This window comes from Podarcis bocagei, assembly GCF_964188305.1.
Source record: "Podarcis bocagei genome assembly, chromosome: 3".
Taxonomy (NCBI): domain Eukaryota; kingdom Metazoa; phylum Chordata; class Lepidosauria; order Squamata; family Lacertidae; genus Podarcis; species Podarcis bocagei.
In genome coordinates, this window is record NC_138127.1 from 85,971,076 (window position 1) to 85,986,377 (window position 15,302).

At 45.1% G+C, this 15,302-nt stretch overlaps 1 protein-coding gene and 1 long non-coding RNA gene across 2 annotated transcripts; one reads left to right on the forward strand and one right to left on the reverse strand.

Annotated features, from left to right (window-relative positions):
* Positions 1–1,443: 1,443 nt before the first annotated feature.
* TBCC (tubulin folding cofactor C) lies at positions 1,444–4,848 on the reverse strand. Its single transcript, XM_081187595.1, has one exon. The coding sequence runs from the start codon at positions 3,848–3,850 to the stop codon at positions 2,843–2,845; it is 1,008 nt and encodes a 335-aa protein (XP_081043721.1). The 5' UTR covers positions 3,851–4,848; the 3' UTR covers positions 1,444–2,842.
* An 860-nt stretch (positions 4,849–5,708) lies between these two features.
* LOC308584560 lies at positions 5,709–9,663 on the forward strand. Its single transcript, XR_014006918.1, has 3 exons — positions 5,709–6,076; positions 6,817–8,844; positions 9,440–9,663. It is a non-coding gene; the product is annotated as an uncharacterized lncRNA (long non-coding RNA).
* The last annotated feature ends 5,639 nt before the right edge of the window (positions 9,664–15,302 follow it).

Sequence of the window (15,302 nt, forward strand, 5' to 3'; positions counted from 1 at the left end):
CAATCTTGGTATAAAACCATACTGGAAGGAGCCTGGATAAAGAATGACAAAACCCGTCACTGTAGATGCCAGTCTCTGAGTATATGAACAATTATGGCTAACATATATGGTTACTTTTAACTGATTTAACTATGTACAATGTATCCCTCTTGTGCACTTAGAGGTATAGAAATTATTAAAATAAGTAACATTTTGTACGTAATATGGCTTTAGGTGGGAGCTTCCTCTTAAGTGAGGGAGGTTTAATTACAGACAACCACTTTAGCACTGGAGAAAAACATTACTATTTTCAGTGAAAAATCAACTTGCTTAAAAAAAACAAAACATGCTTTTTACATTGTAGCCCACTATTCTGTAAGTGGTCATTCCACCCCCACTTATAAATCTCTTAATGGAGAGTCCTTTCCCCTTCCAAAGCCATCTGCTCAGTTACTGATCAGATTGTTTCATCAGGAAGTACTTCCTGAAGTTTAGTCTTCCTAAGTTCAAGGCATTGTCATACCTCCTTGAGCTGCCATGGTTTTCCCCAGAATCCTAAGTGCTGTGGCTTGCTGGGGGCTGCTAGAAGCCCCTACTCTTCTTGCAGAAATTCCCTGGGGAGAGTGATTGACTGTAAAACTATTCTGGTAATAGTAGTAGATAGGTAGCCGTGTTGGTCTGCCATAGTCAAAATAAAAAAATTCCTTCCAGTAGCACCTTAAAGACCAACTAAGTTAGTTCTTGGTATGAGCTTTCGTGTGCATGCACACTTCTTCAGATACACAGTGTATCTGAAGAAGTGTGCATGCACACGAAAGCTCATACCAAGAACTAACTTAGTTGGTCTTTAAGGTGCTACTGGAAGGAATTTTTTTATTTATTCTGGTAATGTTAGTTCTGTGACTGCCCTATGCACCCTTACCAGGCTGCAGTTCCCAGGCTGTTTTGGGGGGGGGAGTCTAGAGTGCAGATGGGACCTAATTTTTTTAAAATTTCTACATAAAAGGCTAGGTGGAAAAGGAAGGTCTTCAGCAGGTCTTTTAAATGTGTTCATGGGGGGGGTTATTGTGTTGTTTTTTGTTATCATGTTATGCATTTTGTGTTTTCATTTTGTATTCTTGTGTTGTAAACTGCCCTGTGATCTTCACATGAAGGGTGGTATATAAATTTAATAATTAACAACAATAGTTCTGATGTAGGAGGCAAGGACTGGACTGCTGATCAGCTTGCCCGTGTCAGTTGTCTAGCTGCAGTGTCTTTCTAACCTATGAAAGGCCTTCTACTTGAACAGAGCTTTGCCTGGTTTCTCCCCCATTCACACACTACAGCCCTCTTTGCCCCTTCTGAAAGCTGCTTCAAGAGTCAAGGGATCTTCTGGAATGGTACAGTGTAACCTTCTCCCAGAGTCACAGAGATATTAAGCGGTTGAGTACCACTTGTAAAACAAAATTCACAAGAAACCAGTCACTTTTGACTTTTTAATCCGATCATCTTGTAAACAGGGAAAAGCCATCAATATTTTATAAAACCAGTAAGTTCTTAACTACTTTCATATAAATACTAAAATAACACAAGGAACGGAAATGATTTTTGTTACAGTCAAACAGTAATGAAGACCGATTTTATAGAGTTTATAGACAGGCCAACAATACTGAGCTCAAAGGCATTACCTCTAACAGTGACTAGTTTGTTTTAATCCAAAATGACATTTGCGGAAATAACATGGACAGAACATCAAGACTTTGAAATGTCCAGACCATTTCATATTTGTACAGAAACATGAAAATGCTATATGAAGTTTCGTATGGTTACTGTCAAAGTAGTTTTCTTGCATACAGCACAATAAACGTGTGGGCACAATCTAGCTAGAGTTCAGCACTTTTAATTTCACAATGATTTTTGTGGGAGAATTAAGCATGTGCTTTAGTTGTTTAATGCATGTATACATTTTTGGCTGGTCACAGACCTTTCAAAAACTTGCAGGTACAGCGTTAATTGAAACCAAAACCAATTATATGCACTTGTTCGGGATTAGAGTATTTGTCAGCTCTAGGTGCAAAGGTGAACTAAAGCTTACAAACACCGTAATTCAGCAACACGTTTTGGTGACATTTTGCAGGTGGTGCAGGTAATCCCTTAATGTCTTCTAGCAGACGAAAGTATATTCTATTACGGACATTTGAAACTGAAGTGGAAGTCCATCCAAAGTTTGCTTCTGGAAATAAAGCATAATTTGAATTGTTTAAAAGGTTAGGCAGCCACTTGCAGGGATGGTTTGACACCCCTATTCTGACTTGTAGCATCTCTGATATACATGTGCCACATTCCTGAATAAGCTTATTTGGCAGACATGTGGTATACGAATTGTTGTCAACGTTTTTTTCAGCTTTAACTACAAGTATCAATTTAGCCATTAGATAAGGTTATACTTTCCTCAACATTTGCACTGGTGCTAATGTGTTACAGAGCTGAAGCACTTCACCATCCAAAGCACTATCTTTTTTTAAACCTGCACAATGGGCAGATAACCAAGAGTACTTTAGTGGTATGGCACATCTTATCATCTTAAAAGCGGGGGCAGAGATGAGAAAGCACCACCATAACAGAATTTGGAGAAATATTAAGGCAGCCACAGCATAACACAGAGTGCGCACAACAGAAGGCGTCAGCACCATTCATTAGGTAGCAAGAGCCACCAGGCTGTGTTTGGCCCCTGATTATTACACTGCCTAAACCAATACCGGGAAAAAGAAAAGGACATCAATCTGGTATCTCTAACTGCATCCTTTGGTAGGCCGTTTCCAGAATGCAGCAGGCACTATCTAGTCCCCTCTGCAGAGGCGAAGGGGCTACAATCACGGGTTCAATCCCAGTCCGTGATCCTCTCATTTTCGGGGATCACGCTCCAGTTCGGCGAGGGCTCGTTCCTAGCCAGCCAGTTGAAGTCGTCCACCTGCTTCCAGTTGTCCCTGCTCCTGTCAAGCCGGGAAGTCTCGAAGTCGGCGTCGATGCCCTCGTACGTCCACGTGTAGGGCGCGAAGCGGACCTCGCTGCAGTCCTCCAGCATGGCCCGGCAGGTCACCTGCACGTAGAAGCTGCTCCGGGTGGCCCGGTGCGTGCGGAGCTGCTGGCAGGCCAGGGCCACGACGCAGCCGTCGCAGCCGTCCACCATCACCGACGTGGAGACGGGCCCGCAGAGCACCGTGCAGTCCCGGCAGCCGCGCACCGACAGCGTGTTGGGGTTGCCCCGCAGCCGCACCCGGCAGCGGCTCAGCTGCGAAAGCGCCACGTCCCGCTGCAGCAGCTCGGCCGGCCCCATTTCCAGCTCCAGTCCTTCGGCCCGGCTGAAGCCGCACCCGGGTTCCTCCTCCTCCTTCTCCTTCTCCTCCTCCGCCCGGCTTGGCTGACCCTCCTGCGCCGAAGGCACTGGCGGCGCCTCCTGGGCCTCCTTCCTGAGGCCCTTCTTGAAGGCGAAGCGCTTCTTGGGCTGCAGCTGGAGGCGCCGCTCGGCCAGCGCGTCCTGGAGCCTCCCCAGCGCCGCCTGCGCCTGGCGCACCTCGTAGGGGGCCAGGAAGCGCACCGAGTCCGTCAGCAGCCGCTGCAGCTCCTGCAGCCGCCGCGCCGCCTCCGACACGGCCTCGGCGTCCCGCTCCGGCTCCAGCAAGGCCTCGGCGGCCGCCCGCTCCCGCGCGAAGGCGGCAGCGAAGTAGTCGCTCTGCTCCTCCCGCACCGCCAGAGACTCTTTCTCGCGGCGCCGCCGGCTCGCTTCCTCCTTCCGCTCCGCTTCCCGCTGCTGGAGCCTCTCGGGGACCTCGGGGGCGAAGGCGGCGGCGGCGAGAGACACCCCGTTCCTCTCTGGAGCAGCCTCCATCTTGGTTCCTCCGCCTCAGGGAGCGGCTTCGAGCGCCTCGCACTAAAGGCGGCGCCGATTGGCCCCCCTAAGCCCGGCCTCGCTCGCGATTGGTTGGGGAGGCCTCAAGGGGTGGGCGTGGCTAGCCTCGTTTGTTAAAGGCGCCGCGCCGGCGGTGCTCGGAAAAGTAGGCAGAGGAGGTTGTAGCAATAATGAAGGCTCCGCGCCCGGCGCATCCGGCTGCTCCTCAGGGAGGGTGGAAGGAGCGAAACAAAACACGGCTGGGTGTGGCCGGGGCTGGAGGAAGTCGAGCGCTCTTTGGACGGAAGAGGAGAGAGGGATTTGCGGGGAAAGGGGTTTTGTAAACTTCGGCTCCTGCTTGTTTAACGTTCAGTGTTTGCTAGTCCTTAAGGGACTCTTCGGTGTTGCATTTGCAACCAAAGAAAATCGCGTGCCTGCCCCACTGCAAATTATTGAGCCTGTCTTTAAGCTCCAGCGATTTATCAGGCGCTGCTGTGTTCAGAAATGGATTCTAGAGTAATAGATGTTGCCGCAAAAGCACTCTAAAGGTCCATACATTTTGTAGTTTGCTGTTTGTCCGGAAAGAAAAGGTTGTGTTCCCTCACGCATTTAATTATCACGTCTAAATAAAGATGCAGAGGGTTGTGGAGGAATGCAATACATTTTGTAAAAAAAGAGGAAGAAGAAACAGCTGTTTTCCTTCAATATAATTAAAACACTAGGTGAGATTTTGGTGCAAATAATTCAATAGATGTCCAAAGTCCGCCCCATGGCAGCATATGTCCTGGGGTAAAATCCTAAAAAAAGCTCAGCAACTTCAATCCTAAAAACAACTCATCAAACTTCATTAAATCTGGCCCTCTTTGAAAAAAGTTTAGGCACCCCTGTAAACAATTGAAAGATGATACTGCCCTCATCCACTGGTTTTGTGTTAGAGCATATGCTTTGATGCAGAAGGTCCCATGTTCCATTTTTGGCATTTCCAGGTCCAGTAGGGGAAATTCTTTTTCTGAAACCCCAGAGAACAGCTGACAAATGCTAGGCCAGCCTTGTCCAACTGCTGCCCAACACCAATAGAACGTATAGTGCAACATATCTGAAGTGTACCAGTTTGGCAAAGGCTCAGCTTAGATGGACCCAAGATCTGTTGTCTTGGTACAAGACAACTCCCTAGGTTCTTAACCCATAGCAATGGGAGGTGATGGAAAGTCCCAGAAAAGTTACATCCTAATTTTCTTAAGGTTACCAGATTTCCCCCCAAAGAATCCGGGGACACTTTTTTTTTTAAAAAAAAAAAAGAGTAAAAAAAAGTTATTAATTTTTAAAAAAATAAATAAATAAGAAGTAATCTCTTTTGTGGTCTCCTCTGGGCCCTGGTCTGCTCTCTTGGAGCATTAGCCGCCTTGGAGTAGGTTTGGGTCGGGCCTGGGCTCGACCGTGTGTCCTTGCCTCCCGGTGCTCTCCTACCTCTCCTCAGTGGTGGCAGTGGCGTGGCAAGGTTGGGGCTCCCCTCTTTTTTCTCCTTCCTCTTTCTCTCTCTTCCTTCTCTTTCTCCTCTCCTCCTCCTCCCTGTGTTGGCTGCAGGGTTTTACTGGCCCCGGAGCGCTGCTGGGCAGTCGGCTGGGTGGCCAGACACTCTCGCACCTGGCTTGATTTGGGTCACAGGGGAGGGGTCAGTGGTTCCCCCAGTTGATGCTCTGGGCGTTCCCAGTTCCACCTCAGCAGCGGCGGCAGCAGCAGCAGCGGCAGTCTCAAAAGCCCAGAGCCAGCCAGTTGGCTCTGGTTGGCTTCAGGAGCTGTTCACTGCCGTGGTGCCTGCCATTTTGCCTCTCCAGAAGTCTCCATATGATGTGTCTTGTGCCATTGAACCAATCACGCAACATTCATTGCCTACTAATAAAACTACAACACTTAAAATATAAATCCGGGGACATTAAATGAAATCCAGGGACATTCCATGAATGGATTTTGTCTGGGGACAGATTTGTAAATCCGGGGACTGTCCCTGGGAAATGGGGACGTTTGGTAACCATATCTTAAACACATTCATGTGAAAATTACTACTCATTCCTCACAATCTGTGCCTGCCATGGAAGGTGTTGGAAATGGGTTTTCACTCACGTTTATGCTGAAAAAAAGGGCTCTCAAAGAAGCTTACAAATGCAAACACCATTATAAGATAGTCCTTGTTTTTGGGCTTAGAAAAGGAAAAGGGATTTAGAGAATGTTACCGGAAAAATCCGAGGGCTCCCTTGGACAAAAAGTAAAGACACCAACCAGAGTAAATTGAAGCAAATCAGCAGCCTGTAGGCTTGGTCTTTATTGAAGAAAGACTGTCGCGACAGGGTGCTCCCCTCACTTGCAGGTGAGAGGAAAGACCAAGAAAAATAGTGTGCAAGGTCTTATAAAAACTTTTGAAATTCCCCTCCTCTAGGTCAAGCCCACCCCCAGAAACATTATGCATACATTACAGAAAGGAGGGGTTGAGGGAGGAGTTGTGGTGGTAACCTGAGTGTCTTGTCACCTGGCTGGTTCCTCCTTTCCCCCTCCCCATGAGTCACTTCCAGGAGACAAAGGGGAGTTTGCAGTTTCCTGCCCCCCCCCCCGAGGGAAGATCTGATCATTGTCCTTTGTTTCAGTCCATGCTGAATCCACTCCCATATGCAAGTTCTTTGTGATCTTGATTGTCTTCTGTCTGGGATCATCAGGGTTGATATAGCAACTGGGCAGGGCTCCTGTGGATGTGCTGGGATGGTGAAGGGATTATGGCTGACCAGGACCAAGCCACCCCCCTTTGATAGTCCTTGTCATATGGAGTAAAATAAAAATGGAACAGTGCAAATCCGATGTATGGTTGATTTTTTTCTATGAATTTATAACAGAAATGTGGCGTATGTAGTGTGTGAGTGTGTGTGAAGTTTGTACAAACTGAATGATTGGGGTGGGGGGGTTCCTGCTACAAGAAGAAAATAATTACAGGCATCCCATGACTAGTTAGCATGCTAATACTGTAGTAATAATCATAACAACAACAACAATTAACTATTGATATGCCACCCATTTGACTGGGTTGCCTCAGCCACTCTGGGCGTCTTCCAACAATTATAAAATCACAGTCTCATTCCTCTACTAGCTAAGAAGAATGACCATGCACCACCACCTGCTGTGTTTGACTTTCTATAACTTGATTACAGTACTTCCTTAAGAATTCGCTGCTGAATGTGTTAACTACACTGAAAAACAATTGTGTGTGAGGTGATTTGAAAGCTTCCTCTGTATTGTTGAATCTATGCTGCCTGGTTCAGACATGCAGGATCCTTGGTGTGATAAGTGTGCATGTGTGAACAATGCTTTGCTGTTTGGAGACACATTCTAAGTCTGCTGCTTGAATAAAGCTCCAGCGTTGCTTCTTATGTATGGGAGTTACTGATGCAGAATGATGCCTAAGCAATCCTTTGGAAGAAGAAATGCCTGACCAAAGCATTATTGGTTACAATTGCCACTTTGTGGCAACAATTTGTATGAATCTGTGGTCACACTTACAAAGATCATTATTGGGAAGCATTATTTAGAATTGGATGGGTCATCAACTGGTACTCTATAAACGCAACTGCCTATCTTGAAGCTGCTCAGTTTGGAGGAATTTGCAAACCTTGGGGGCAGATTATAGACTAAAGATGGGAAACCTATCTTCCTCCAGTTGTTGTAGGACTCCCATCTCTCATCCCAGACCATTTGCTATACTAGCTGCAACTAATTGGAGTTTGAGTCCAACAACATCTTGAGGGCCACTGATAAGCCACGGAACCAGTCAAAAGGGATAGCTGATAAAAAATCCAATTTAAAAAATTAATCAACACAGTCCTATGCATGTTTGTTTAGCAGTCCCAATATGTTCAATGGCTTTAATTCTCAGGTAAGTGTGCACAGGATTGCAGTGTGAGTAGCTTAATTTTTAGAATAAATAAATATATCAATATGCACTAGCTTAATGTTAAGTATAAACTAATCAATTAAAGCTTTTGGTTTTATTTCATAATTGTAGATGCCATCCATGAATTTCAGGGTGTGATATACCCTGGGTGTGTGTGTGATGGGCTTTATGTCTTTCCCCCCATATTTTTAGTCAGAGGTAAGTCCCATTGAGTTCAATATACTCCCAGACAAATGTGAATAGGATTGAAGCCTGAGCAGAAAAATACCAGTTTTCCTCCACTCTGCTATAATGGATCACATGCGTAGAAACGTGGCTCAGCCTTATACTCGCAGTGAGGAGTGACTGTCTGAATTTGACTGAACTGTTGTAAGCTATAATCTTCTGTCTAGAGATAGTCTCTGTTTGGCTTTTATGTCAGATGTAAAATTACAGTATTAGACGTTAGGGAGTTTTCCAGCCCCACATGTAGTAATACCAACCTTTGGAAATCCTAAGAGGAAAGGATTGTAAAGGAGGGAAAGCTAGCAAGGGAATTGCATTGTACCTGGATGGCTTGTTTAGCAATATTTCACCAGGGTTTAAGTATTCTGGGGCCTGCAAGCGAGAGGAGCTGTTGGACTAGTTACTGCTATGGATGTTAAGCTGTACAAAACTGACGAAGGCTTGTAAGTGCATTTTATTTTGCAAGAGATTTGCAATCATCATGGAGCAAAAGTGATAGGCACATAATAACTAAAATGATTTCAATTTCCATCTTGTAATTGATTTCCAGCATATAAGAAGTAATAGCCTTTTGCTTTTTTTGGGGGGGGGGATGGGTTGTAGAAGGGCAATGTAGTGTTTAGTGTATTATATAGCACTTAGCCGGCTCAGTGCTCACAACTTAATGGGTTTGTGTGTCTGCCTTCAAAAGAACATGAAAAAATTGTGATTTTTATCAGCAGAGTTTCTTATGCCTGGGAAGCATGCTGAATGCTGAAAATGTGAAAGAAACACAGAGATTTGACTTTTTGTCAATGCATTTGAAAGAAGACTATTGCAAGACGTTGCATGAATGGTATTTGATGCCTTGCAAATTGAAACCTATATATAACCTGTCTAATAATAATTGCTGGAGGTGTGGTAACTTCCCTTGCAGATTGTCTACACATGTATAGAGGAGATTATAAGATTCAAGGTTTGTGGTGGCAAGCCTTAGAAAATAATAAGCAAATTGCTGGATACTCAATTCCAAGAAATCTAGCAAATTGACTTTTAAACTGTTTGTATGGATATATGTGAATGTGGAAATAGTTACCAATATTTTGATAGGAGTGAAAATGTTGATTGCAATGTATTGGGGAGGGGAAGACTACTACCTCTGGTCAGAATATTTTAAAAATATTGGACATGACAATAAATTAACATATTCCATCCGGGCAAGAGATAATGTATTGATTGGGCAATTTTAATTTCCTTTTGGAATGAAACTTTTGATGGTTATGTTATCAGATGGTATTGTTTTCTTTTGTTTCAATATTGATGGTAATATTTGCAATAACTCATCTCTTTCGTTTGTTATTTTAAGAACTAATAAAAATAAGCATGTAAAGTGTGAATATGATTATTTATTTATTTATTCATTCCATTTATATCTTTCCTTTTCTTCACAGAGCTCAAGGTGGCATCATAGTTCTTTCACTTCCCAATTTGTCCTCAACACATTGCTGTGAGATAACTGAGAGACAGAGACTGACCCAAGGTCACCCAGTCAGCTTCATGGCTGATTTGGGATTTAATGCATATTTTATACACACTTGCAAGTTTTATTTGGACTTAAGAGGTATACAAATTTTGTTGAAATAAAAATTAAACCTTGATCTCCCAGGTTGGTCTCCAACACTGTAACCATCAAACCACACTGGCTCCTCCAGGGATAAACACATATTTGCAATGACATGTATCATTCAGGTACCACTTTGTAAAGTCGCAGAAGGATGTCCTGCATAATGTTGGCTGTGGCCCAAAAAGTCAACATTTCAGTTTATACTGTCTTAACTTTAACTATGAGTGTGAATAGTCTTCAACATCTGGAGACCTGGGATTTAGCACAACCTACTTTATGGGATCCACTTTTATTTTTATTTTTAAAAAAGGTTTGTTTTTCTGCTTCTCTCTTTCCCTACCTAGTTTCCACTTATTACTCTCCATTAATCTTCCCACATATTGTTGCTTCGTCCCCTTTTCTCCCCATGACCCTTCCTATTGGCACATTCCTTTCAAAGTAATTTTACCCTTCTCCTGAATTCCTTTCCCCCATTCTCCTTGCACATACAACTTGTCCAGGGGCGCCGACCTATAAAAAACATTGGGGGAGCCCGCGAAAGCTCATGAATAATAAATAAGCTCATGAATATGCAGATAAAGTGGCACCGCCTCCGCGTGAGCGAATAGGGGAGAGCGTGCTGCGCCTATTAATCAGCTCCGAAGGAAATTGGGTGGAGCTTTTGCTCGGGAGGGAGGGCAGGAGGCATGCAGCCCGACCCTGTGCATTTTGGGCTGGGGGAGGGGCGGCGGTGGCGCTCTGCTGGAGGGGCGCCCGAGATTATTGGGGGGCGGAGCCCCCCCAAACGAATTTTTGAGGGGGCTCGGGCCCCCTCAGGCCCCATGGAGTCGGCGCCTATGAACTTGTCCCTTATCTCCAATCCCCCCAACTTTCTCATTCATTCTTCTTCCCCGGCCCCTTTACATTCACCTCTTCCTCCTACAACAGCTTCTCTCTATTCTCACTTAGTCAATTAAGTGGTTAGTATGGTGCTGGAGGAGACTCTTGAGAGTCCCATGGACTGCAAGAAGATCAAACATCTCCATTCTTAAGGAAATCAGCCCTGAATTCTCACTGGAAGGACAGATCGTGAAGCTGAGGCTCCAATACTTTGGCCACCTCATGAGAAGAGAAGACTCCCTGGAAGATGTTGGGAAAGATTGAGAGCACAAGGAGAAGGAGACGACAGAAGGCGAGATGGTTGGACAGTGTTCTCGAAACTACCAGCATGAGTTTGACCAAACTGCAGGAGGCAGTGGAAGACAGGAGTGCCTGGCGTGCTCTGGTCCATGGGATCCCAAAGAGTCGGGCATGACTAAATGACTAAACAACAACAACAATTAACAATTAACCTTTTATTTCTTATTTCTTTCAACATCACCTTGGGGCCTTTCTCCTCAGAGTGGGGAGACATATTTTCCTGTCCCCCTGAACTTCTCTGTCCACCACCTTTACTCATAGAATCTTAGAGTTTGAAGGGACCCCAGAGTCATTTAGTCCAACCCCCTGCAATGCAGGCATCTCAGCTACATCATCCATGACAGATGGCCATCCAACCTCTGTTTAAAAACCTCCAAGGAAGGAGAGTCCAGTCTGTTCCACTGCTGAACAGCTCTTACGGTCAGAAAGTTTCCCCCCAAAATGTTTAGTTGGAATCTCCTTTTTGTAACTTGAAGCCATTGGTTCGAGTCCTACCCTCCAGAGCAAGAGAAAACAAGCATTCTCCCTTCTCCATGTGACAGCCCTTAAGCTATTTGACGATAGCTATCATATCTCCTCTCAGTCTCCTCTGATCCAGGCTAAACATACCCAGCTCCTTCGAGCGCTCCTAATAAGGCTTAGTTTCCAGACCCTTGATCATCTTGGTTGCCCTCCTCTGTACACGTTCCAGCTTGTCAACATCCTTCTTAAATTGTGGAGCCCAGAATTGGACAAAGTATTCCAAGTGTGGTCTGACTAAGGCAGAATAGAGCGGTACTATTACTTCCCTTGATCTGGACACTATACGTCTGGTGATGCAGCCTAGAATAGCATTAGCTTTTTTTGCTGCTTCATCACATTGTTTGTTGATTCATGTTAAGCTTGTGGTCCACCAAGACCCCTAGATCTTTTTCACAAGTACTGCTAGTAAGCCAGGTGTCCCCCATCCTATATTTGTGCATCTGGTTTTTCCTGCCTAAGTGCAGAACCTAACATTAGTCATTATTGAAATTCATTTTTTAGCTTGCGCCCAGTTCTCCAATCTGTTAAGGTCATTTTGAATTGTGATTCTGTCTTCTGTGGCATTAGCTACATCTCCCAGTTTGGTGTCATCTGCAGATTTGATGAGCATCCCCTCAGTTCCCTTATCCAAGTCATTTTTAATGCTGTCGAACAACGACGAGCCCAGGACACAGAACCCTATGGCACCCCACTTGTCACATTTTTCCAGGATGATGAAGAACCATGAATGAGTACTCTTTGGGTTCGGTCAGTCAACCAGCTACAAATACACCTAACAGCTACCGTACTTCATTCAACCCACATTTTACCAGCTTCCTTGTGAGAATATCATGGGGGACTTTGTCAAAAGCCTTACTCAGTATGTAAATAAGTTGCTGGTACTGGCATGGATCTAACCAAATGGTTAAAGCACAGCTAGGGCATAGGGCCAGCAAGTGGGGAGACAGTGGACAGACTGTAACACTGTTTGAGGCCCACTGTTTGAGAAACTTTGGTGTAGATAACGATGAAGTGTAAATTATGGTATCTAGAAAATTATCATTGTGTCCAGTTTAGTTGGAAAGCATATTGAGAATGTTGCTGCCACCGTGGTGTTCTGACCAATGGGTGGCTTTCAAGAAGCTGCTGTCTCTGAACTCTTTTTAATAACAACAACAACAACAACAACAACAACAACAACAACAAAATGTTGGTGTTTTTTTATTTTTTAGTAAGCTCTAGAACCAGGGCTTGTTAAAATTTGAGTGTGATTGTAGTAACTAATTAGTGCAGAAACTTTCCTGACCTCTTCCCAGAGAGTGGTTCCAAAGTTTTGTAATAGCTTCAGGAAGACTTAGCTGTAGCTAATGCCATCTAAACCTGTTATGTAGGTCATATAGTCAGCAGGACTGACAGTCTAACTAGAGCACAGTTGGTGGGTGGGCTTACATGGGGAGAAGTGGCTATGTGACAGGAAAACAATTTGTAGCTAGCAGCAAGAGTTCTGATGCAGATTCCTCCACTGAGTGTGTGTGTTCTGGACTAATGCCAGATTCCACAGTGAAAAAGGCAAGTTTGGAGGCCCATGTGAGCAACTTACTCCAGCAAAAGTTGAGAGCAGACTACAGTGGTACCTCGGGTTACATACGCTTCAGGTTACATACGCTTCAGGTTACAGACTCCGCTAACCCAGAAATAGTGCTTCAAGTTAAGAACTTTGCTTCAGGATGAGAACAGAAATCGTGCTCCGGTGGCGCGGCAGCAGCGGGAGGCCCCATTAGCTAAAGTGGTGCTTCAGGTTAAGAACAGTTTCAGGTTAAGAACGGACCTCCAGAACGAATTAAGTACTTAACCCGAGGTACCACTGTATTGCTTTTTAGCCCCTGTCTGCAGATTACCTCCTCCAGACTCTGTCTCCCATAGATAATTCCAGAGCCTTAAAAAGCCAACCATCTGGTCTGAAAACAGGCGCCATTCTTCTTCCATAGCTTCTACTTGGTGCACTCCTGGACTGGTGATGTGTGAAGAGACACATCTGGTTCTTCGGGCTCAAGGGGAAATGCCCATGAGGGTCTGGGCTGTGGCTTTGTTGGCCCTAGAGGACCAGAGGGAGGTTTCTCTGGAGGCTCCTGTCCAACGGCCTCAGGCACAATGGCCTTCAGTAGTCAGGTCTGAGCTCTGATCACTGTTAAATTCAGGAAACATTTTCTTAATGGCAATATTATCTGTTCCAACTGGTGACACTGCACAAGGTGCAGTTCCCAGGGGGCCTAAGATCTGAGATCACATTTATTGGTCGGGGAGCCTAGCTGACACATGGATCGGATTTAACTAAATGAGGCTCATCAGTGGAAGCCCTGCACAAAGACTTTGCTTGCATACTGGGGTTTTTCCTCTCTCCCTCCTGTGTGGCTCCATGAAGACACATCAGTGCTGGCATCCTTTCCTAATCATTTATTTTCATCATGTGGCCATTCACAGGTAACTCTGGTTGCAGCTGCTACCCTTAGTGCATTATTTTCTGTATGTTGTCCTTCTCTTTCGCCAGGCAACCAGTCAGCCATCGAGCATTTGAAGAGGTAAGAAAACTCTCTACCCTTTGTCATTCCAACCACAAGGGAAGCCTGCAGCAGCAATAGTGACAGACAAGTACCTCTGTTGGGTTGCCACTTTGGTCCTAGGGTTCCTAGGCTATTCTAGAGTGAATGGAAGACAACCATGTAAAGAAGAGGGGCATCTGTGCAACATACAAGGTCATATCCAACTAAGTGCTACTCACATTAGACTCATTGAGATTAATAGTCCTAAATTAGTCGGGTCCATTAATTTCAGTGGGTCTACTCTGAGTAGGATGGCCCAGAGTCACCATAACACCATGCTCCCAATTCCCATTCCAAAAATACAAGCCAGAAGAAAACTATCATCACTGGTATGAAAAGCAGTGAAGACCTCCAGGAAAACAAACAGGATGGCTGATGAAGAAAGTGTCAGGAAGGATTTTTATAAGCCCTTCCACAAGGAGAGGAAACAATATAGACTAAACATGTTTGTTTGTAGCATTTACTCTACTCTTTTAAAAAATAATTAATCTTTATTAATTTTGTAAAAGACGAGACTTCAAATAATAAAAAAACCCACGTGGTAGAAATCCCCAGAATTTATAACAAAGGTAAGTAAAATTAAATGGGATACAAAACACAAGTCTGTATTTCATCTTATTATTCTGTCTCTCTTCAAAGCCTCCTTAGTGGGCCGCAATAGAGGGTTTTTATTCACTGTTACTCCTATTCAGAGTAGACCCATTGAAAAGAATGATAATGACAAACTCTGGATCGGATTTAACTAAATGAGGCTCATCAGTGGAAGCCCTGCACAAAGACTTTGCTTGCATATTGGGGGTTTTCCTCTCTCCCTCCCGTGTGGCTCCATAAAATGGATTGTGGGAGGAGTCAGGAGAACAGTGTGCTGGGGGAGAAGAGTGAGGGATCAGGATAATTGTTCTGTCTGGCAAGCCAAAATGCTCATTCTGACCGGTGATGTTGCTCATTCTGGCCTTGGCATGTTGTTGAATTCTTCCTTCCAATTTAGGGTTGCCATAAAGGTAAAGGTAAAGGTACCCCTGCCCGTACGGGCCAGTCGTGTCCAACTCTAGGGTTGCACGCTCATCTCGCTCAAGAGGCCGGGAGCCGGTGCCGTCCGAAGACACTTCCGGGTCACGTGACCAGCGTGACAAAGCTGCAGCTGGCAAGCCAGCACCAGCGCTGCACACGGAAACGCTGTTTACCTTCCCGCTAGAAAGCGGTACCTATTTATTTACTTGCACTTAGGGGTGCTTTCGAACTGCTAGGTGGGCAAGAGCTGGGACCAAACGATGGGAGCTCACCCCGCCGCGGGGATTCGAACCGCCAACCTTACGATCAGCAAGTCCTAGGCACTGAGGTTTTACCCACAGCGCCACCCGCGTCCCGTGTATAGGGTTGCCATACATACACTCAAAATTGTCCAGCTTT